This window comes from Camelus bactrianus, chromosome 13 (assembly GCF_048773025.1).
Source record: "Camelus bactrianus isolate YW-2024 breed Bactrian camel chromosome 13, ASM4877302v1, whole genome shotgun sequence".
In the NCBI taxonomy this organism is placed as follows: domain Eukaryota; kingdom Metazoa; phylum Chordata; class Mammalia; order Artiodactyla; family Camelidae; genus Camelus; species Camelus bactrianus.
The window spans coordinates 54,133,217-54,158,272 of NC_133551.1; the positions used below are offsets into that span (position 1 = coordinate 54,133,217).

Genomic DNA, 25,056 nt, shown 5'->3' on the forward strand with positions numbered 1-25,056 from the left:
GTACCACATACACTAATACCAAAAGAATAAAACCAGTATACTAAGGTATACTATATAAATGAGGAAACTATGAAACTCTGATAAAAGAAATCAAAGAAGCTCTAAATAAAGACTTGCCATGTTCAAGGACAGAAGACTTAACATTGTCAATTCTTCCCAGCTTGATCTACAGATTCAATGTAATCCCAATAAAAATCTCAGCAAGTTATTTTGTGATACTGACAAACTGACTCTAATGTTTAGAGAGGCAAGAAACTTATTAACTAACAGTAATAGTAATGTAATTAGTAGGGAGGAAGAACAAAGTCAGAGAACTGACACTATCGGCCTTCAAGACTTGCCACAAAGCTACATTAAGCAAGACAGTGTGGTGTTAGCAAATGAATGGACATACAGACCAATGGAACAAAATAAAGAGTCCAAAAATAGGCTCACACAAATATAGTCAATCAATCTTTGACAACATAGCAAAGGCAGTTTAATAGAGAAAGATAGTTTTTCCAACAAACAGTGCTCGAACAACTGGACATCCCCATGCAAAAAAATGAATCTAGATACAGACCTTACATCTTTCACAAAAATTAAGTCAAAATGGATTATAAACCTGTATGCAAAAAGGAAAACTATAAAACTACTAGAAGACAACACAGAAAACTTAGGTGACCTTGGGTTTGGCAATAGCCTTTAAATATAATACCAAAAAGGATCTGTGAAAGAAAAAAATTGATGACTTTATTAAAATTTGGACTTTATTAAAATTTGAAACTTGGACTCTATGAAAGACAGTATTAAGAGAAGACAAGCGACAGCCTGGGAGGAAAAAATCGCAAAAATACGTATCCGATAAAGAACTATAGTCAAACATACAAAGAGCTCTTAAAACTGACAATAAGAAAACACATCAATTAAAAAATTTGCAAAAGATTGGAATAGACACTCCATCAAAGATATACAGATGGTAAATAAGCATATGAAAAGATGCTCAATAGTATGTGTTATTAAGGAACTGCAAATTAAAATAATAGTAAGATACCACTACACATCTATTAGAACTGCTAAAATCCAAAAACCTGACAACACCAAATGCTGAAGAGGATGCAGAGCAATAGGAACTCTCATTCATTGCTGGTGGGAATACAAAATGGTACTACTTTAGAAGACAATTTGGCAGTCTTTCCATTTGATACAGCAATTGTGCTCCCACTTATTTAGAAGACAATTTGGCAGTCTTTAGAAGACAATTTGGCAGTCTTTCCATTTGATACAGCAATTGTGCTCCCACTTATTTACCAAACTGAGTTGGAAACTTATGTCCACACAAAATCCTGCACGTAAATGTTTACAGCAGCATTATTCATAATTGCCCCCAATTGGAAGCAATCAAGACATCCTTTAATAAGTAAATGTATAACAAACTGTAGTACATCCATACAATGGAATATTATTCACCATTAAAAAGAAATGACTTAGCAAGCCACAAACAGACATGGTAGAATCTTAAATATTGCTAAGTGAACGAAGCCAATTAGAAAAGGGTACAGATCATATGACTCCAACTATATGACATTTAGAAAAGGCAAAACTAGAAGGACATAAAAAGACTAACAGTTGTCAGCGGTCTGAAGAGATGGAGGGTGAGATGTACAGGGGATTTTTAGAGCAGTGAAATCATTCTTTGATATTGTAATAGTAGATACATGACATTATACATTTGTTAAAACCTACAGACTTGTACACACTAAGAGTAAACCTTAATGTAAACTGTGGCAATATGCTAATAATAATTAATCAGTACTGGTTCATTAAATGTACCACATTAATACAAGATGTTAATAAGAAAAACTGCAGATGGGAGGAAAGGCATGTAGGAACTCTCTCTGCTATCTGCTCAGTTTTTCTGTAAACCTGAAATTGTTCTAAAAAATGAAATCTATTAATTAGAAAAATCACTGAGTGAATCACTCAGTGAAGCAGTGTAGAAAATGGACTGAACGTGAACTAAAAGGAATGCAGGCAAGACCACCAGTTTGGAGGATGTGGTAATATCAACTTTCCCTCCCATCAATAGTGTATAAGAATGTATATTTAGTAACAGCTTTGCCAAAAATGGGTGTTATCACTGGTGAAAAATACTAGGTCATATTTCTTTAATGACTAATGAGGTTAAGTATTCTGTCATAAGGTAACTGACCATCTGTATTTCTCTTTCAGGTCTTTGGTCTATTTTTCAGTTCAGTTGTTTGTTCTTTCCTTGATTTACAAATTCTTTGAGTTTAAAACCTTCCGCATTTTACCACTACTTACAAGATATCTTTTGAATTTTATAACCATCATTTTTAATTACTGCATACCAGTTCACCAACATACTATAACACACTCATTATTTAAAACCAGTTCTTAGTTTTTTTTAACATCACAGGTATGAAAATTTCATGCACAGAGATTTTTCTACATTATAAATTCTTTCCTTTGAACACATTTTTGGAATTGGAAATATTGAATTTCTGACTAAAAACACATTTTTATACTTTCGAGGAAAGGATATTATCACTTTATACTGCCATCAGCAATGTATTAAAATATTAGATTCACTACATACTCACAAATACTAGGTATTACAGTATTTAAACATATTTGCTAATTTAGTACCATAAAAAATTTCCTTTTATTAATTTTTACTTTATTGGTGAAAGCCAACATTTTCTCAAATACTTACTTGTTTTTTCTTGAGAAATTTTGGTTTATAGTCTTTTCTCATTACTCTAAAAGAATATAAAAATTTGTTCCTTTGAATGCAATAACAGATCTATCTGAATAGTTCAACTAATAATAAGCTAGTCCTCGTCTCCATTTATTGCAAATATTTTTCACAGTTTATGGTTTCCTTTCAATTTTAGTTATACATCTGTGACACACAGAAAATTTAATTTTTTTATGTAGTCAAATCTAACACTTCTGTGAATTCTATCATTTCTAAATGTAAATTATTATACTCCATTTAATAGTTTGAAAATTATACTTTCTTTGTGTTTTTCCATGATTCAGTGATTTATATTTAACTTATTAATCTCAAAAAACTTTAATTTGTTTACAATAATAACAGCTAACATTTACTGGGTGTTTACTATATGTCAGGTGCTATATCCTAGGCTCTGTTTACATATGTAAATTTATTTAAGCTTTATAACCATCTTCCATGGGTTAGATATTCTTAGCATCCTAATTTCACAGATGAGGAAGGCTCAGTGTGGCTTGGTGTGGTTAAGTAATTCAGCTAGATCACACATGCAGTATACCTGGCAATATCTGGGTATTAAGCAGCACAGTCTGATTCCAGACCCTGTGCTTTTAACCACTACATTATGCTGATATTCAAGATATCTCAATGACATTTTTAATAAATAATTCTTCTCTTAACCATTGTTTTGTAATACCTCCTTTAACTACAGAAATTCTTTTTACAGGGTCTCAGGCTATTGAGTTTGCTCTACTGATTTGTCTTTTTATAGTAGCAATACATGATTTTAAACACTGTAGCTATAAAATACATTTTAATGTTTGAAAATTTTAGAATATCGTTAGCATAATTCTAAAAGGAATATTGAGTACTTGGGGAAAAATGCAATCTTAATATGATATCCTTACCATACACTGGCGTCTTCCCTGGCAGGATGACAATAATGAGCTGCAGCCCAGAGTAAGTGTTCTTGAGATGCCGGAACATGGGCTCCACACTGTCTGCCCCCTGCGCATACTTGCAGAAGCAAGGCTGGCCCTGGATAGGCATCCCTGCATCTTTAGAAATCTTACGCAGCTGGTCCGTGAAACCCCTAGAAGGAGAAATCACTAAAAATAAAAACTTTGTTTAGCTATCAACACCTACAAAGTAGTAATGGAAAGTTTGGGAAGGGAATAAAGAATAAAGCAAAGATTTGTGTGCTCCATATATGAAGAGGTAAGGGCAATGGCTAGTAATCTATTTTGCAAACTAAGAACACTGCTATACAGTTATGTGGCATTTGGTAGTTTACAAAGGGCATTAGTAATAGACTGCTTGTTCAGAGATCAGCTCTAGAATTAGCAAGACAGGTTCCAATCTTAGTTCCATTACTTAATAGCTATGGAATTTCAGGCAAAATTTTTCAATTTTCCTCATCTGTAAAATGATTACTTCCATTATAGGGTTTGTATGAAGATTAAATGAGATAATACATGTAAAGCACTTACACACTGCCCAAGATATGGTGTAAAAGCTTGATAAATTTAAGCTATTACACATTTTCTAATGTATCCTGACCAAATTCATAAGAAAATGGTAAGTAAGGTATCATTCCCATTTTACAGATCAGGAAACAGTTCAGGGACATTAAGTATTTGACCAAGGTCCAAGGTCAAATGCTTAGCAAATGGCAGAGTCAAAACTATGACCTAGTCCAGAACTTCCTTCTACAGTATTACCTATCTCAAACTAGAATAGCAGGAAAGATTCTATCCTCAGAAAAGATTAAAAAAAAAAATTAAAAACAAATGAGGCAGGCAGCACTTGAATGCATTTTTATCCACACTGAAAAAATGAAAGACTAGTAATTCCATATTTAAACAGAATTCTGCATTTAGCCTAGGATAAATAAGTAATAATGTTGGGGTTTAACAATCACTTTACTTGTTTTTAAAACAAATAAGGTCCTAAGTCAAGGATCTAAGTGATCTTTGCTCAAAAACACTGATTCCCTCAGGACAGAGATGAAGTCTGTAGGAATTCCCTTCTTCTCCTTTTCCTTATTAGTATTTAATTCAAGAAGTATGAAGTTAAATATTTTCAGTCAGCCTAAACAAGAGTCATAAGCCCAATGTAAAATGAAAAGAATAACTTGAAGCTTGAAAAACAATTGGAGGTGTTTTCTTTGGTCACTGGAGGTCAAGTAAGATAACCGTAGCATTGTACTTAACTGCCCTCCTCATGATATTTTATCTGAAAGCCAGGGAATAAAAACTTTGGAGAAAAAAGTATACTAAGTTAACCTTAAGACATCTATTTAGAGATCTGGAGGTAATAAAAAGGAGGGAACAAAACTAAATAGAAAAAAATTTTTATTTCTCACACGAAGGAAGCAAAGCAAATTCTGAATTGACCTGGGGTAAACTGGTCTCTATGTTACTTAAGAACTATTCATTATCATACTTTATAGGATCTATTAGTGGAGATTTAAATTAGACAATACACATTTTCTTAAGAAAAGTAGATTCTAGAAGGGAGATAAATTTACACAAATAATTACAATACAATTCTATTTTACACAGGAAGTGACAAGTACAAACAGAGGATATTAATAAACTACTATGTTTACTACCATGGATTATTTCTAGCATCACAAATCACAGAAGATTGGGTATTATTTAGAAGAGCAGAGATAGAAAGGAGGCATTTTCAGTAAAGAGCAGCATGAGTGGAATGGAAAAAAATACCAGAGATAGAGTGAATACACTGCTTCAGTTTCTTTGTCCAAAATATATGAAAATGGAGAAAGGACTTAAGAGGCGGATGAAAAATTTTAAATGTCATACTGATTTTTAATGTTATTCTTTTTAAAAGAGAAGCCTAAAAATTTGAGTGGGGGTAGTCACAAGTGCAGCTGGTACTCTTTTCGTAACAGCACGACTCCTCAAACAAGAGTGCCAGCAGAAGTCCTTGAGACTGCCAAAGCCCCAAAGACTTGAGAGTACCAAAGGAGAAGTGATAAAGAAAGGAAGCTAAAGAGATAAAAAGAAACCAGGAAGGCAAAAATGGAGAGACTGTCAGGAAGGTAATCAATTATCTCTTAATGCTGCACAAATTTTGAGAAAAATAACGGCTGATAAGAGAATGGCTTATCAATTAGAATTGAACAAAGATCTTTAGGATCTTCCAGGAACCAGTTTCAGCAAACACTAAGATTTTAAGGAAGGAGAGAGAATGGAAGACTGGCAGCCTGAGAGAATAAATCGGGTAAAATGAAAATTGAAGATTTGGGGGGGTTTACTTTAAATTTAAACAGAAGATTGTTGAACACTTAGATGTTGAGGGAAAGAATCTGGAGAAAAGGAAAAGTGGTGGAGATGAAGGCCAAATTTTGGAAAGTAAGGAAGTGAAAATGAGAAGTTAAATGACTCTTTCAAGGAACTCAATTGAGAAGGATGGTATTTAATCCTCATCCAGTAGATAGATCCTATTATCTCTATTTTTAAAAGGTGAAAACTGAAGCATAATGAAATTAAATAAATTATCCGTAGTAATAAAACTAGGAAGTAGCAAACCTGGGAATTAAACCTAACCTATTTGCCATCAAAGCCAATGATACTCCTGCTATACCACATAAGTTGCCTATTAGGATGCCTAGAAGAATGAGCCAGTGATTTTGCTATAACCAACGAATTCAGGAATCTTACGTAAAACTATCGAGAAGGAACATTTTTAAAAGTTCAGTGATTAAATATACTTCATATTGAGGCAATATTTGTTAGAATATTAGCAGAGTAGTTTAAAACTGAAATACAAAATTTAAACACAAAAAGGTCCCAAAGCCAAACTAATGACAAGCCTTACTTCAATATTTCTTCTCTGCACTGCCTCTGTGTGGCAAAACAAGCTATAGCCCACATTTTGATTTCAACTCCTGTGTGGAATTGTTTCCCTCGCATGTCCCATACTCCGTGGCTTGGTGTTGCTACTGTCCGATTCTACAGAGAAAAAAAGAAATAAAAAGGCAAAAAAGAACAAATACTTAACATATAATTTATTTGAATGAGCTGAAAATAAGCATCTCGAATTGCTGAACTGGTATCTATTTGATATTCTATATGGAATAGGCTATTCTAAATCAATATCTTATATTTTTATCATAGAAAAATAAAAGTTCTACTAAAGCTCAAGCAAAGGCACTCATCTTAAAAACTGTTAGAACAATAAAACATGTTTCTAAATTCCAGACTCAACTATGATGTCCTTCTCTCCATACACAGAAACTGTATGTTTATAATTTAAAAATTAAATCAAGAGGTTTTTTACCCGGCCTCCATACTGGAGCATAGGCGCTGGAAGTACACGTCCGGTTACATGGGCCATTTCATCCCGAACTTTAAATTGAAACTCCTGAACAAATGGATCTGTTTCATAATTTGCACTTCTTACCTACCAACATAAAAAGTTTGTAGTTACTGTCAAAATTCCCCCAAATCCCCTGCTTTAGAACCATCTATTTTTTTTCCTTCATGTGTCAACAATGTTTTATAATAGTTCTAGATATTGATACCCCAACTATAAAGCAGAGAACCTTAAACTTGGAGACCACAGACCATGAGTGGATTGCAGGAAGTCGTTGAACTTTCTGGTAATTTACAGAACATTTCAATGTATTAGAGTGATTAAAAACAAATTTTAACTATTTATAACTCACAAAAATGGTAATTTTGTATGATTAAGCCTAATATATTTTGGGGACGGTAGTCTAGAGACTGCAAGAGAAATACCCGACCTAAAAATGGTTAAGAACTTCTAATCAAAGGATCTAGACGTACACTATTAAAATTTATTTTATGTACAGTTTGATAGCAAATATTGATAATCCTAAGGCTTTTTCCCTAATTACTTGATTTACAAATTATACAAAATCTACTTACATATTTTCAGATAAAACATAGCACACTAAAAATTTAAAAGATACACTTGTGACACAGACAAAAAAGCCAGTATGAGATACAGATTATAACTTTTATATAATATATCCATACGTTCAAAGATAAAGAACTTATTGTAATTTAATGTAGGCTTGGATCTCAAAGTGTAATTCATGCTTATAGTGTGCCATAATAACTCTTTTTCAAAACATATTTAGTCTCAGGGTAAAGTGCAAAGGTTACAAAAAGAAGGCAGTGTTCAAGTCTTTGAGTAACAATCTATTAAAACACACTATATAATGTAAATATGTAAGAAGAATTTCCCTACAATAAGCAGGAAAAGTTGTTTTCTAAATTAGGCACTAATGTATCTTTTCTTGAAGCTTAAATGCCATTCATTTTTGTGAGGTTATAAAGAATAGCAATAACTACTATCTTCCAAGACTTGCTGGGTAATGTGCTTGGTGCTAAATGTTTTACAATTAAATTTCACAATTAATTATGACTTATCACTATAAAAGTCTTTTATCGTCTTTATTTTACAGAGGACAAAACTAAAGGTTAGTAAAGTAAAATTATTGGCCTAAAACCACATAGCTAAGCAAGTGACATACAATCTGAAACCGTTCTGATGCTAGAGTTCCTACTCTCAGTCACTGCACTAGCCTGCCAGATGTTATACTTATAACACAATAATAGTATCAGTAAATGAGTGGAGAAGTTAGACTTTGAACTCAGAGCTATTAACAGTCCAAAGCCTATGCTTTTAATCACTGTACAATATTACCTCTCTGAACAGAAAAGCTATAATAAATGAGTCAAATTAGTTATTAAAATTTTATAGAGACAGTGAGATGTTCTAGCCTCTTAAAGGTTTTAAAATTTTGTTATAGTAGATCAGAGAAAAATCCATGGTGAGAACCAGCCTGTATTTTCCTAATTAAATATCATGTAATAACTACTCTTAACAAAACTATCAGGAAAAAAAAAAAGGTCTTTTTTTGGGTAACTGGCTTACAAAATGAAAGAGCCAGTTCTGTGACCCTTTTCCAACAATCTTTAAAATTGCTTTTGAAAAGTGTTATTAATTTATTTTGGGTAAATATTAATATTTCCAGACTTTTTTCTCTTAACTTGGGTGATTTACATGATATTCAAGAATAGAGTAAGATAAGATCCAGGTGCCTTTATTTTTCGTTTTGCCTTATTCTGTCAGTTTTATAAGGTGGTACTGACATCTCTTCTTTTCTACCCATTTAGAACAAGGAGACAGCTTAGAAACCCCATATGGTTGGAGCTGGCTTGTATTTCTTTACTCATCCTGTACAGTCACCAGTGTTGATACTAGGGCTAAGCAATCCTACATGGCGTGTTAAGACTCCCACCATTGCTCATCATAATACCTTGACTTTTCTTCCTTTTCCCTTCCTCTTTAAGTAGGAGGATATAAAGGTCCAGTTCACTAAACTGAAACACTGGTTCTGAGAGAATCTGTTCTGGATCTAACTAAAGAGCTTAGGGTTAAATTAGAAGGATCTAACGCTTCTCATAGAACCCATAAGGTTTACTCCTAGAATACCACTAGATTACTTCCATAATCTCTTTTAATTCTGATACTCTATGAAATGGTAATAAGGACACGGTTCTTTAGTAGCTTACCCTAATATGTTTATTTTTTTTTGGTAGGAGGTAATTACGCTTATTTATTTGTCCCTTTAAAAAATTATTTTTCTGGTGCGGGGAGGATGGATTGATTAATTGACTGATTGACTGACAGTGGTGGTACTGGGGATTGAACCCAGGACCTTGTCCATGCTAAGCATGCACTCTACCACTGAGCTATACCTTGCCCCCCCGTCCCCAATATGTTTTTAATTTCCATTTCTAGGGCTAAGTACTAACCAATCTGCTAATTTCCTCTTGTCTATCTGGCGCAGATCTTGCTGTTGCTTTGATCATTGTGGAGGTCTGATTGTCTGTTAGCTTCTTGATACATCGTTGCCCTGCCACAATATTGCAGACCTACAAATGGAAAAAAGTTTTGTGCTTGATGTATGTATCTTTTTAAAAATTCTGAGTGTCAATTACATGTGAGATTAAATTTTAAAATCTACTCCATTAAACCAATTCTTTTTAATATCATGTGAAGTAAAAAAGTGGTAAACAACACTGCTTTACAGTATTATTATAATTAGGTAAAATGTATATTGGATAAAAGGGCTGAAAAGAAGTGTACCAAAATGCTAACAGTGGTTATTACATTTATAGTACTAGGACAGGGGATGAATTTTTTCCCTGTATTATTTCATAACTGAAAATTTAGATTAAAATGAAAGTTAAAAACAGTTCAATCTCCAAAATAAATGTGACAGTATAAAGTAAGTTACAGTCATTAAAAAAAAACCCAACAGAATGATAAATAAGAAGATATTAATAAACAGCCTAAACACATTACTTCTAGTGGCAGATAGGTATGTTTCTGTTCCTGCCCCACTTGTAGACACGGAAGGTGTGGGTACTTCAGCTGAAGAGTATACTTTTCTCTGAAATACTGTGCTACTGTTCTCTCCACAGTTTGGCCATTTTCTAACTGTAAAGGAAAGCTGGAAAAAAAAAATTGCACATTAACAACTCTTATCTCATTATGAGCCAGCAAAACTCCCAATCTACTAACGAGAGCAAGCTGCCTCACATCATCTCTGCTCTGACAAACACCAGCTTTTCTTACGTTTGATGACTGGCAGGCCTTCTTGTTACATTACAAACACGGTATTTCCGTCTCATTGTTCCACAATGAGTCACTTCAACCTTCAGACCTGTTCCCAACAAGAAAAACTGAGGTTATAGAACTGTCACATGTAAAATACTTATAATTTAAAGCCTGTTCACTCCTATGAAAACTCAAACTCTAAACAGAAAATTTGTGATACAGGCAATGTGGTATCAACAAAGGATTTTATATATAACATTGTTAATAATGGTTAAAATAATAATAGACCTAACTCCAAACCTTTTCCCTATTCTATTAAGCTATTAAAAAATAGTATAAAATTTCCAAAGCCTGTAGATCAAGGGACAAAGTTCTCCATTAATAAAAACCTCTGTTAATAATGCAGGTTTTTATGCTGGAAGAGGGAAGGAGCAATGGAAAAGGAGTTGCAATAACTCTCAAGATATTTAATAACCTTCAAAGTACATGATACTTAAATAGTCCAGTTGTCACATACTGACTGAAGATCAGAATTTCATAAAGCTCAAGAAGAAAGTCCTTCAAAGATTTTTAAAGCAGGAAGAAAAAACAAAACAAACAAACAAAAAAAACCTCCCCCAGGCCCTTTGTTGAAGCGTAATATAGTAACATAGCTCTTTTACTACTGACTATTAGAAATCAAATGTAACCAAAATAATTCCTAGAACAGATGATGCAGACATTCTTATGGAATCAATGAGCCCTTTGAGAATCTGATGGAGGCAATAAACTCTCAGAAAAATGCACATACACATAATTTAGCATATGGTTTTAGATGTTCCTGGATCCCTGTATCCATCTGTGGACCCTGAGGGTTTGAGGATCCCAGGTCTACTTTAGAAAAGTGAAGCCATAGGCTTTTAAACCATTAGCTGAAATTATTTGGAATGAATTTTCCTAAGCAGTGACGTTCAACAGAATTTTCTGAGATGATTAAATGTTCTATATCTGCACTAAAATCAATAGCAATATGTGTTACTGAGCACATGAAATATAGCTAGTGTGACTGAAAATCTGAAAATTTAATTAATTAAAATTTAAATTTAAACAGCTACATGTGGCTAGTGTCTACCACACTGGCCAATGCAGTCTTAGAACTACCTACAGAAGAACTAACAATCAAACACAGTGGCTGCTGGTCACAGATAAGCAACTCTATTTATAAGGCCTACACTTCAAAGGAGGAAAATCTAAAAAGGGGTAGATGGCATACAACTTTGAGTTCCCTGATAGTGTTAATGGTTATTATTTTTGTATTATTTCCCTTCTACATTTGTGAATCCTACAGTGAAGTGGTTCTCAATCAGAGGTGATTCTATCCTCCAGGAAACATTTGTGTGGTAATGTCTGAAGACATTTTTGATTGTCATGACTGTGGGGTGCTATTGGCATCTAGTGGATGCTAGATTTAGGAATACTTGGATCTAGGGATGCTGCTAAATTATTCTACAATGCATAGGACACCACTGCCTCCCATCCCCAACCACAACAAAGAATTATCCAGCCCAAAATATCAATAATGTCAAGGTTGAGAAATCCTGATATAGTATAACTTATTTTCCTATCTACCAACTGCAGTACAAAACACAAAGTTCAATCAGTAATATTTTCTTCTGATATATCACCATAAATTAAGATGTTAAATGGACACACTGTCACTGTACTAGATAGGTAAGGGGTTTTCTTGAGAAGTACTCGTAATTGAATCAGTGAGAAATAATTTTTATTAGTAACTACCTTTATGAAGAAAGCAAGATATAAAAATATTTAGGGTGAAAACATGATAGAAAATTTTAAAACAAATTTCTATTAACTACACCACTTAGCAATTTCTTTTCAAATCTCCCCCATGAATTAAAAAAAATCAGTAAGATTCTGCAAACCTACTACATAAGTTTTTATCAAGAATAAATTGACACTTTTACATACATATGGTACTTTTACCATACACTTCCCCCAATATTTCTGCTGCTTAACTATGATGAATTATTGCACAAAGAAACCATCCTAAAGTTATTATTAAATATTTAGAAAAAAGTTCAACTGGAATCAAATGTATATAGTACTAGAAAATCTATTCATTATAGCATACTTTGTATCACTATTTAACAGTTATCAAATTTCTCATGTCAACTAAAAATTAAACCTAAATATACAACACAGAATATGTAAATTTGATTCTGAGTTACTGAGGTAGGAATACATGATGTACTTTAAAGAGTCCTCTTTAGAAAAAGCCTTCTTGACTTTGAATAGAGGAAAAAACCACCAGTTTGTCAATTAGATCCAACTCAGATTTTTCTACCCCAAATCTATGGTCATAATTGCCAAGGATTAGGTCCAAATTCAGGGGTTAGCAAAAAGTTAAATAAAAAAAAAAATGGACTAGATAATTCTCTGCCCAGATCCCTCCCCAAACCCTCCATCCAACCAAAAATGTTTTTGGCTTTTAATAAATCAAATAATTTAACCTATAAACTTGGCTTTACCTTCACTATAACATCAACTTTATTATGCTTTGTCTAGTCATATTTTCAGTCATTTCTTTGGCCCCCTGAGCAGTTGACGTTAAGATCGAGTCCATGCTCTTCGGGCAGCAGTTGAATCCTTGTTCTGTACATCTTGTATTTTCTGTGATAGAGTGGTGATATGAGTTGATTGCATAGTTACCGCACAATAATGTAAGTGACTTCATGATATCAGAGGTGGTAACTAAGCAGCAACTCCACGGGAAACCATGGCATTTAGATGATCACATATTAATGGTGGGTAATGCACTACCTCCTAACAATGCGAACTGTGCAGTTAATACAGATTATGAAAGGACAATGCTATGACTGCAATACGAGAATATATAACACTTTCTTATTCTGACACTTAAATAAATTGTGATAAATGGATGCTTATTTTCAAAGAAGGAAGGATTTTCCTTTTAATTTCTTTATTACAGTGACTCTCTCTCGCCTGGTTACTGAATGGCAAAAAATAAATGATTACTGGAGCAAGTAAGATGTATTCAGCTACACTAATTGACTTGGGGAACTGAAAGATGTTCAAAGAACAAACTTTAATACTTCATTCAAACCACAAGCTGAAAATTATCTGCAGCAAATAGGTAAAACCTTAAAATAAAACAACACAAGTATTTCTGACTATTTAAGATCTAACATGATAAAAAGAATTTATCCTACTCATTCTAATTAGAGAATATCTAATTTCTCTTTGTGTCTAAATAATAAAGAACTAAATACAGTGGAGTCACATCTTATATGAGGATTAGGTTCTAAAGTTATGAACAAGGCAAGGATTTTACATAATCAAATTATTCTTGGGGAGGGTAACAGCTCAGTGGTAGAGTGTGTGCTCTGCATGCATGATGTCCTGGGTTCAAACCCCAGGACTTGCATTAAAAAAAAAGTAGGGGAAAAAAAAAAAAAGAAACCCAAGGGGTGGGGGAGATTACCCTTGAAAAAATCCCCTAAATTGCTGATAAAGTACAGTTTATATGGGTTTGCACATAAAACTGTATATGTACATAAAAATGTACAAATATATAAAGAATAAATATATGCAAAATATAAATTTTAGAATACAATTGAAATTAATTTTTCTTTTTATCTTTGGAAGACCATTTAGAGATGAATTTATATTAGTAAAATATACATATGATGCAACACCACTGTATAAATTTTAGCTACTAACTAAAAGAGGCAAGATTAATGGTCAACTGTACAATGCATATGAAATAACTAAGTTTTAATTCTAGAATAACACATGAAACAAGCTAGCCCCATATCCACAATATTCTGCTATCATTTCAGAAAAATAAAGAAGTCATTATATTAGAATATGTTCAAAGAATGGCTCCAGTTCTGAAGTAACAATGTTTTTGGAATAAGCTTCCTATTTTTAACAGTATCATAGAAGCATTTTCCCATGAGATATTCATCTCTTCAGCTAGTAAAAGAAAATATTAACAAAAAACTAGTTAGTATCAATATTAATTTCACTACTTGGTATTTCTTTCATTGAAACACTACCTAAGATGTTATGGTAATGAATTTAATGTGACATTTTATAATCAATCTACATTTTTACTGGTGATGTTACATGAAAAGATTTTAACTTAAAAAAATTTCAACAAAAGTTTGTTATATTCATGCATTTTATACTTAAGTTGTTCCAAATGCTAATTAATTCACCTTTTATCTCTTTGGTGAATTTTACCCGATGAGAATCAGTCAGAGGTCTCGGTTGCTCATCAATATTATGAATGTCAAGAACTTCACACATGAACTGAATTACAGGTTGTGCTTTGTAGAAGGCAGTGGCAGAAACTAAGAAGAAAAACACAAATAATACAAATTATTGTTTTCTTAAAAAAATTCAAAAATTTGATCTCAGGCTTCATGATAATTAACTAATCATAGACTTTAAATTACCCTTTTAGTAACAATAATAATAAGGACACAAATGAACTACTTATTATTTATAACTAAGAACTTGACTGTTCTTTATGATTGGATTACCGCATTCTGTTGATTCTTATTTTGTAGTTGGCTTTATTCCTTTTGTAACTATGTAAGTTTAAAAAGCTAAAGCTCTAATCTGTTTTTAGAAACAATAATTAGTACATATATGTAAACTAAAACAAAGTGCAGTATACTGTATATATGTGTTTACATGCAATATAATGTGTATGTGCAATTGAACTGTAATAATTCTACCTAATAAAACTGAAAAAGGAGAAAAAAGTTAAAAAAATAAAATTACCCTTTTATATATACTTATACACACATAAAAATATTTCTAAGATTAAGAAGTTTTAATTTGACCTGTGTGACTGGAAGATAAGCACAACAGAAAAGCCTAATATTACAGTTTTCATAATCTATCTTTTTCATCACGGGTAAGTGAAACATTCCATTTCCTACTACATTACAGAGCAGTGTTCTGGCTATGAGACAAGGCCTGTAAAGAGACAAAGGCTAGAGCATCTTAGCAGATGAGGTTAGGTATTTTTTCTTAAACAAAGCTTTCTGTGCCACCCTAGATGGCTTATCTGTTCTAATAAGAGCTTTCCATGTCTTACACAGATGTGAGAAGAGAGTGGTATTAAATGTTACGTGTGCTAATCCAAGCTAGATGTAGTAATAGTGAGGGTTATTTGCCCAATGTTACCTAGTTACAGTCAGCAGTCTTCTAACAGCCAACAAGTATGATTTCTTACCCTTGGGTTTTAGAACTGGAAGAACTTCACCACAGGGAGTAGATCAGCATCACTCATTTCTTACACACATACTTACTGATGGATATTATGTGCTATAAAAGCACTGGGGATACAATGAAAATCAAAACCATGACAGACAATAAGCTACATGCTTTCATGTTATTTTTCTACTAAAAAAAAACATGCCCACTGTGGAGCTTTGTCTCTCCTTCTCCCTGGTTTAGGATTAAGTATCTTCCACAAAATGTCATCTCTGAAAGGTATTTATCAAGGCTTTAACAGTAGTTATCTCAAGAGTGGTAAGGTTACTGTGAATACTTAAAATCTTCTTCTTTTTAATTTTATCTTTAAATCTTCATTTTTAAATAGTGAGCACATATTACTTTTTCCTTTATTACAGAAATAATATATGAATGAAGTCTCATCATAAAAAAAATTAAACAATACAGATATGCACAGTAAAGACTTCTACTGGTCTCCAAGTATCTTTAAGAAGTAACCATTATTAAGTTAGGTATGTATATATCCTGTTCTTTTAATAAGTACTTAGAAATATGTGGTTGGCTTTATTCCTTTGATAACAATGTAAGTTTAAAAAGCTAAAGTTCTAAACTGTTCTTAGAAACAATGAACACTACATATACGTAAATTGAAAAAATATGTGCAGTATATTGTATATACGTATTTATATGCAATATATTATATATGTGCAGTCATATTGTAACAATTCTAATAAAACTGAAAAATGAAAAAAATACTTACAGATAAACATGAGATCAGATAGTATGTTCTATGACTTGCTTTATTATTATTTTAAAAATTAACAATATATCTTAGAGATCTTTCCATATCAATACTTTCTTTTTAATGGCTTCATATAATTCTGCAGTTTGAGTGCATGATAATTAAGTGAATATATATTCTGTTCTTCTCTTAGTGAAAGAGAACACAAATGATAAAACATGAGAAACACTATTTTGGGCTTTGATTTCTTTTTTCTTATTATATATCTTAGAGACAGATCTATATGTACCAATATGGAATTATATCATTTTTTTTCACAGCTGTAGGATATCTCATTGTATGGATGTACTTCATGTCCCTAATGATGGATAATTATTTTGGTTTTGTTTTTCACCATTACAGAAAGACGGTCCAATGACTGTCCTGCGTGTTTGTGTCTGTGTATAAGCGCACAACCATGGTACTTCTGTAGGAAAGATTTAAGAGGAATCAATACGCATTGCTACACTTCCATCCAAATAAACTTTAGAAATACCTCTACAGTTTATAACTAATTAAAAAAAAAAAGAGCAACTGATAAGATTATATTAGCATTCTGGATATCTTACTCAAATCCACAGTACTTTAAAAAATGTATACATTATATTCTTCTATTAAAAACGTGAGAATATTGGGCATAAAACAAGGCTGGCAGGATACATATCAAATAACCACATAATTGCTTCTGTGTTAATTTGAAAAATAAATACATGGTAACATGCTTATTTTATCTTTCCTTTAATCCTACAGGTAAATTTTCTTCACTGGATTATTATAATACTAGCTCTAATGTGTCTTATATCACAGAGTTGAAACTACTAACATCGTTTACCCTGTTCAACATTCTATTAATTTTCCCTAGTATTTATCCCACTATGCTTCTAATCATTTTAAAGTTTATCATCTTCTCTACAGTAATGTGGACACTTGAGGTAAAAATTAAAGTTACTGAAGAAAAGTTCTTACAAAAGACGGGATGAAATCAGTGAGTACAGCTGAAATAGGCATGAATTTTAATGAGAAAAGGATGTGCCTCTCTACCCTTTGGTTGAATCCTAAGCATTTTATAAACTTACATAAATTGCATTTTATTCCTTCTTCCCCTTTCATAAATGAGCTGAGTTTAACTGAAAAAGTAATATTTACATTTAATATTTTAAAAACCTACTAACAAAATATACTACATTAATATATGGAAACAAGGAAATAAACATACAATTATTTCTATAGATGATGGCCCCCCCAAAATGCATTAGATAAAATTTAGGACCACAACTAAAACTCTCACTGTACCAGGACTAGAAAAGAGCTTCCTCAATTAAAGTTATCCACCAAAAATCTATGGTAAATTCAACTTCATTTAATAGAAAGTCCTAGTGAGCATAGTAATGCAAGTTAAGAGACATAAAAGGTAAAATGACTGGAAAGGGAGAAATGAAATTATTATTATTTATATTATGACTGTCTAAATAGAAAACCCAATATTTTACAAATTCTAGAATAAGAGTTCAGCAAGTTGCTAGATTTAAAATCAATATGTAAAAATAAATTACATTCTTATACACTAGCAATCAACTTAAAATGTAATTAAGAAAAGATATCACTTGAGGGGAGGGTATAGCTCAGCGGTAGGGTGCATGCTTAGCATGCACAAGATCCTGGGTTCAATCCTCAGTACCTCCATCAATGAATAAATAAATAAACCAAATTACCTGCCCCTCCAAAAAAAAAAATTAGCTAAAAATACCATTTAATATCACAGCAAAAAACATAAGACACTTGGGATGAAATCTAAACAAAAGATGTATAAGACCTATAGAAGTAACAGGTATCTTCACTACTACACAAGAGCTAAATAAATGAAGTAATCTACCTTTTTAATGTAATTAAAAATTAATTACATAAATTAATCTGCAAATTCAAAGCAATTTCAATCAAAATACCAACAAGATATAACCCCCTTGACCTCTGGAACTTAAGAAGTTGATACTAAAATTAAAATGAAAGAGCAATGAAACAAGAATAACCAAGACAGTTTTAAAGAATGAAATCTTATCTATCATTCATCAAGATTTGTTATAATCCTATTCAAGTCAAGAGACTGTGGGAACAAAAACACTGACCAGCAAAATAGACTTGAAAGCGTACCTTATACCATATATAAAAACAAATTCTTATCCAGAGAACTAAATATGAAAAGAAAAACAAACATTTAGAGGAAAATATAGAACATCTTTATGATTTGGAGGCAAGAAAGAATTTAAACAAAATATAAAAGATATCATAAACAAAGCCAAAAAAACCCCAAAACAAAACCAGGCTATAGATTGGATATGTGTAATACATGTAACAAATGATTATTATCCATAATATGTAATGAGTTCCTACAAATCAAGATAATACAATAAAAATGGCAAAAGATATGACTTGGCATTTCATAGAAGAGAAAATCTAAATGTCAAAAACAAATTTTCACTAATTATCTTATTTGTAATTAAGGAAATATACATAAAAACTATACTGAGCTATCATTTTTACACGAGTCAAGATAGGCAAAAAATTTCAAGACTGGTAACACAAACTGACAACAAGCCAAAAGAAGAATGAAGAATGAAAGCTCTCATATGGACTGCAGGAATATAAACTGATGCAGTTAGGAGCAAATGGTAATTTAAAGTAAGTTTGAAGACGACCATAATTTTCAAACTAACAGTTTGACTCTATTGGAATATATACTCTAGAAAAATTCCATATCTGTTAAAGTGACATGAATAAGAAGGCTGATGCACTATTTTTAATAATAAAAAGAAAGGAAACAACCTAAATAATCATTTATCAAATTAGATAAATTTGTACTAGGTTATATAATTAAAACTAATGGGCAAGCGTTAGAATTGAGATAAATAAAATTAAGAAATAAAAAACTTGAGATGAGTTTGGTAGAAAATGAAATATTACCAACTACTTAGATTGCCAGTATCTAGACATGTATAATATCCAATTAGGGCAAAATAATTTACGAAACTTGACTGGAATACTAGTGGGCTAGTCTTTCAATTCATGAACATAATTTATTAATGTCACTCCAATTTCATTAAGGTTTTATGCTATATCTTATAACTCACATATCTTTTAATAGATTTATTCACTGATAAAAAATTTTGTCACTGTTGGAAATGGATCCTTTAATCTTTCGTAACTTACTGTCACATGTTGTTTTTTTAAACTAGGTTTATTTTATTCTTTTCATGGTAAGCCGTATTAAAATAACAAGAAAAGGGTAAGTTTGAAAATGAAATAGATTTTAATTTTAGGTCCAGCATTTAATGTAAGGTACCTATTTATGCCCAGAAAATGGCAGGAGTTCATCAGAGCTCTTTTTCTCTTTTTTGAAGAATTGTTTACTCATGTCTTTTGTCCACTATCTACTAAGATTTTAATTCTTGGCAAAATCATTTTGTCAATGTAAACTAACTCAAAGACACTGTACAGGAGAATGGTCCATGAAGAAGACATTAGGATTCTTGAGTTTGCTTTTCACTGTGTCAAAACTAAAAATTTCTGTTAGGACACAAGTAAAATAACATGAGAAAAAAGAAAATAATAAATATTTGCCATATTTAAGGTAACTAGGACTACATGTACGAAATGAGTCTAGGTCCAAAATAAGAGTATAAAATAAAGCAGTAAATAATGTTAGATCCTGTTAAAAACATAACCACACTCATACTTTAACCTCTTGAGTTATGTGCCTCAATTTTATAAGTACTTCCATGCCTGAAGGTGTAAGAGCAGAAATTAAGACCACTTATTACACATTGCCTCTTTATGGTAATAGTGAGCACTTTGGAGGTCATGTTAAACATCTTTGCATTTCCTATTATCACCTAGCAAAATATTATTAACATAATACTCTGGAGATACTGATTAAAGGATTTTTTTCTATTTTTAATATAAAATATCACATATTTATTGGTGTATAAAACATAAATGTGTCACTTAAATTATAAAGTGAATATCCACATAACCAACATTCATATCAAGAACCAAATACTGCTAGTATCCTAGAAGCTTCTTCCCTAGCCCCTTCCCAACTTTAACTTCCTCTCTTTCTTCTTAAGGTAACCAAAAGGATGGTGGTCATTTCCTTTTCTTAATAGAATTACAACATAAGTACAGTTCACAAAGTACCACAATTTAGTTTTCCTAGTTCTTAAACTTTACGTAACTGGAAACATAAAGCATGTAATCTTTTTTGAGACTTTTGCTAAAGATCGTTTCTAACTCATCTGTATTAAATGTAACTAGTTTCTTCATTTTCATTGTTCTGCCTAAAAACTTTATTGACGAAACAATTTATCCACTCTAATGTTGGTGGACAGTTTGTACTGGTACTTTCCTTTGGTTACTAGGATTAACTTTATGAATAATCTTATAGATGGTCTTTCTGATGCACACACACATATATTTCTCTAGTAGAAAAGACGATTATCTAGGAGAATTTATGAGTCATGAAGGATGTGTACTTCTAACTTCACTAGATAATGCCAAACTCCTCCAAAGTGCTTTTAACAAATGACCCTCTCACAAGCAGCATGTAAGAGTCACTGTTGTACCAAATTTTCATTGTTGGTATTGTTAGACTTGAATATTAGCTCTTCTGGTGGATGTGTAGTGATATTTCACTTAAAAAACAATCTGAGGTATAACTCACATATAATAAAATGCATTTTAATTGTAAAATTCAACGATTTTGACAAATGTATATACATCTATGCTATTACCACCCCAATTAAGACAGAACATGTCATTGCCCCAGAAAGTACTTTCCTGTCTGTATGTAATCAATTCCTTTCACATCTGCCCCAGGCAACCACTTATCTGATTCCTTTCATAATAGATTAAATGATTCTAGAATTCCATATAAATGGAATTATACTATACATACCATTTCATCTAGCTTCTTTTGCACATCTTAATTGAGATTCATCCATACCATTGTATAAATCAGTAGTTAGTTTTTTTAATTGCTGGGTAGTCCTTCATTGTATAAATAAATCATAACTTGTTTCTCAGTTCACCTGTTGCTGGGCATTTGGGTTGTTTCTAATTCCTAGTTATTATGAACATGTAAATATACATGCACAAATCTTTGCATGGAACTATGTTTTCATTTTTCTTGGAGAAGGTTCTAAAAATAGAATTGTTGGGACACACAGCAAGAAAATGTTTAAATTTAAAAGAATCTGCCAAAATATTTTTCAAAGTGGTTGTACAGTTTTACACTCCTACCATTTTTAATTGCTCCATATCCTTGAGAACACCTGATATTGCCAGTCTTTTTAAATTAGTCAATCTAATGGATGAGAAGTGATATCTCACTGTGGTTCTTATCTGCATTTTTCAGATGACCATTGATGTTCAGCATCTTTGCAAGTGCTTATCGGCCATTCCCATATTCTTCTGTGAAATATCTGCTTTTGACCACTTTTTAAAATTGTCTGTGAGTTAGCAAGTTTTTCATATATTCTGGATACAAGTTTTTTGTTCAGATGTGTTACGTAAATATTTTCTCCCAGCAGGTAGCTTACCTTTTCATCTTCTTAACAGTGTTGAGAGGGTTTTCATTTAGATGAGGTTTCCAACGTATTAGGAAATCTTTGTCTACTTCAAGGACATACATATCTTTCCTTTTTTTTAAGTTTTAGCTTTTATGTTTTTGCCTGTGATATAGTTTGAATTTTTGAGTATGGTGTGAAACAGCAGTTAATTTTTTTTTTTTCATACAAATACCCAGTTGTTCTAGCATCATTTACTGAGAAGACTATTCTTTCCCCCGTGAATTATCTTGGCCTCTTTGTTAAGTATCAATCAACCACATGAGTGGGTCTACTTCCGTGTCTATTTTAATCGCTCCTTAGCCTTTTGACTAAGTGTAGTATATACAGTTATTTGGAAACTTGATTTATATGTCCATCTATAACCCCAATATCACAGTTTCGATTACTGTAGTTTACAGCACATCTTGAAATCAGGTATTATAAAGCCTCTAACTCTGTTCCTCTTCAAAATGATTTTGGCTATTCTAGGTTTTTTTGCATTTCCATATAAATCTTAGAATCAGCTTGCCAATTTATGTATTTTTTAAGAAGTCTGATGAGATTTTCAGATTATGTTGAGTACACAGATCAACCTGGGGATGATAATGGATATTGAAACAATTTGGGTCCACTGGGCCAAGTATATGGTATCTCTGTTTACTTGTATCTTCCTTATCCTTCTTAGCTTTGTAGTCTTCAGGGTAGAGGCCTTAAATGTCTCTCTTTAAATCTATTCCTAAATACTACGTTTTTGTATATTATTAAAAATGGTACATATGTTTTTCATTTTTCCTATTGTTGAATGCTGGTATTATTTCTTATTATATTGCTAGTATTATGTTTTGCATATACAAGTAGTGTCTTGTGATCTTGCTAAATTCATCTATTAATTCTAGTAGGGTTTTCTGGGGGAGAGGGTAGATTTCTCAGGATTTTTTATGTAGACAAGCATGTCTCCTGCAAACAGAGATAGTCATATTACTTCCTTTACAACATTATGCCTTTATTTTTCTTGAAATACCGGCACAATGTTGGATAGAAATAGTGAGAGCCAGTATCCTTGACTTGTTCTTAATCTTAAGCAAAAGCATTCACTCTTTTTATCATTTAGTATGACAATGCCTGTAAGTTTTTCTAGATGCTTTGACCAGGCTGAAAAAGTTTCCTTTTATTGCTAGTTTGTTGTAAATTTTTATCATGAAAATGTTAAAATGTGTCAAGGAACTTCTGTCTGTTGAGAGGATTGTATTGTTTTTGTCAGGTGTCAGATTCAGGAGTATACTAGCCTCATAAAATTACGTTGAAAAGCCTTTCCTCTTCTTCTGTTTTCTGAAACAATTTGTAAAAGATTGGTATTATTTTTCTCTAAATGTTAGATAAAAATCACCAGTGAAATCATTTGGGACTGGAGTTTTCTTTGTTAGAAAAGATTATGAGTTAAATTTTCTTAGTAGGTATGAGGCTAGTACAACCAATTTTCTTTAAGCCAATTTTTGTAAAGTTGTGTTTAGGTTATCAAATTAATTGATATAACATTGTTTCTAACATTCCCTTACTAATCTTTCAAAACTAAAGAACCTTTAGTGATAACCCCCTCTTTCATTCCTGATGCTAGTAATCTGTTTTTTCTGTTTTTCTTGATTAGTTTTGCTAGGAGTTAATTAATTTTATTAACTTTTTTTTTTTAAAAAGAACCAACTTTTTTGTGTCATTCATTTTTCTGTACTATTTTTTTACTTAATTAATTTTTGATTTGATTATCATTTCTTACCTTCTACTTATTTTGGGTTTAATTTGTTCTTCTCTAGATTAAGACAGAAATTTTGTGTGGTAGCCTGCCTCCAAGATGTTCCCTGATAATAAGCCTGGCCTCATGGGATTCACACCTTTGTGTAAGTCTCTCCTACACTGAATATAACTGACTTGTATAATTAACAGGATATTACAAAAATGGCAGAATGTAACTTTGCTAGGCCTTAATGTCATTACAGCTTCTGCTTTGCTCTGTCATGGATTACCTGTTACAGAGGAAGCTAGCTACAACATCATGAGGACACTTAATAAGCCCTACTGAGAGGTCCAGGTGGCAAGAAATTAGGCTTCCAGCACAAACTTGTTACCAACTGAGTTTACAGATATAAAACAAGACTTAATCATTCATCTAAACATTCATCAAGTACCTACTATATCAGGAACTCCTCTCTGGATTGGAATTTAGAGATGAACTAGATAAAGCCTGTCTTTTAAGAACAGATCCTGGGTTAAGATAGCAGATGAACCACAAGCAGCTCATTTCATCCTTCCCCAAACTCCACTATAACTATGGTAACAAATTTTAAAAAAAGGAAGACATAAACCTAGAAGGAAAGGAGAACAGAAAACAAAGGCATCAGCATTGTAGCTGATGAAAAGCAAATGGACAAGTTGTGACTGACACAACAGATCCAAGAAAATGAAATCCCAGTCCAGCTATGTTTGGAAAGATAAGAATCAACTGCATTTACACTACAGAATCCTCAAAAGGCATGAGAAATGGCAGTACTAGGTACCTCTGAAACTGGTGCTAAAAGTATGAGGGTAGTGCAGAAAAATAAAGAGGAAAGCTGTTCGAGAAGCAGGTAGAGTCCTAGATCCCTTGTCCAGCTCCATCCATATTGCTGAACAACTGCCCCTTCTTCATCCTGGCATAATCTGTAGGTCTGTTTTCTGGAAAAAGTAAAAGACTTTTTGGAGAGAGGATGTCAGGTACAGTTGAGGGCACAGGACTGTATGCCAAACAAGAAATTAAATCACCATAAATATTAAATACTGAGTGCAGACAATTCCCAAGCCAGTATCCCTAACCTGGCTTCCAGAATGCAGGCAATGAAACTACTATTCTTCAGGCAGGAGTTTGGAAGACTCATCTTTGGGTAATTTGAAGGCAAGAATAAAGACCTAAGGATACAAATATTATCCATAATATTAGTAACCCAATATTAAACCACTGAAATTATGCTATGATAAAGCTCAAAGTCAACAGGCCCCACTGATGCACTCAG

General features: G+C 32.3%; 1 protein-coding gene across 3 annotated transcripts in view; it reads right to left on the reverse strand.

Moving 5' to 3' along the window:
• Positions 1–25,056, reverse strand: part of AGO3 (argonaute RISC catalytic component 3) — a 109,539-nt gene that overhangs the window by 36,593 nt on the left and 47,890 nt on the right. For all 3 annotated transcript variants that reach the window (XM_010959903.3, XM_045520346.2, XM_045520347.2), the window contains 7 exons: positions 14,605–14,739; positions 10,382–10,469; positions 10,109–10,256; positions 9,556–9,675; positions 7,046–7,168; positions 6,584–6,717; positions 3,646–3,830 (listed from right to left, as the gene is read on the reverse strand). In XM_010959903.3, the coding sequence (XP_010958205.1) occupies positions 3,646–3,830; positions 6,584–6,717; positions 7,046–7,168; positions 9,556–9,675; positions 10,109–10,256; positions 10,382–10,469; positions 14,605–14,739 (933 nt within the window). The remainder of the gene's footprint in view (positions 1–3,645; positions 3,831–6,583; positions 6,718–7,045; positions 7,169–9,555; positions 9,676–10,108; positions 10,257–10,381; positions 10,470–14,604; positions 14,740–25,056) is intronic.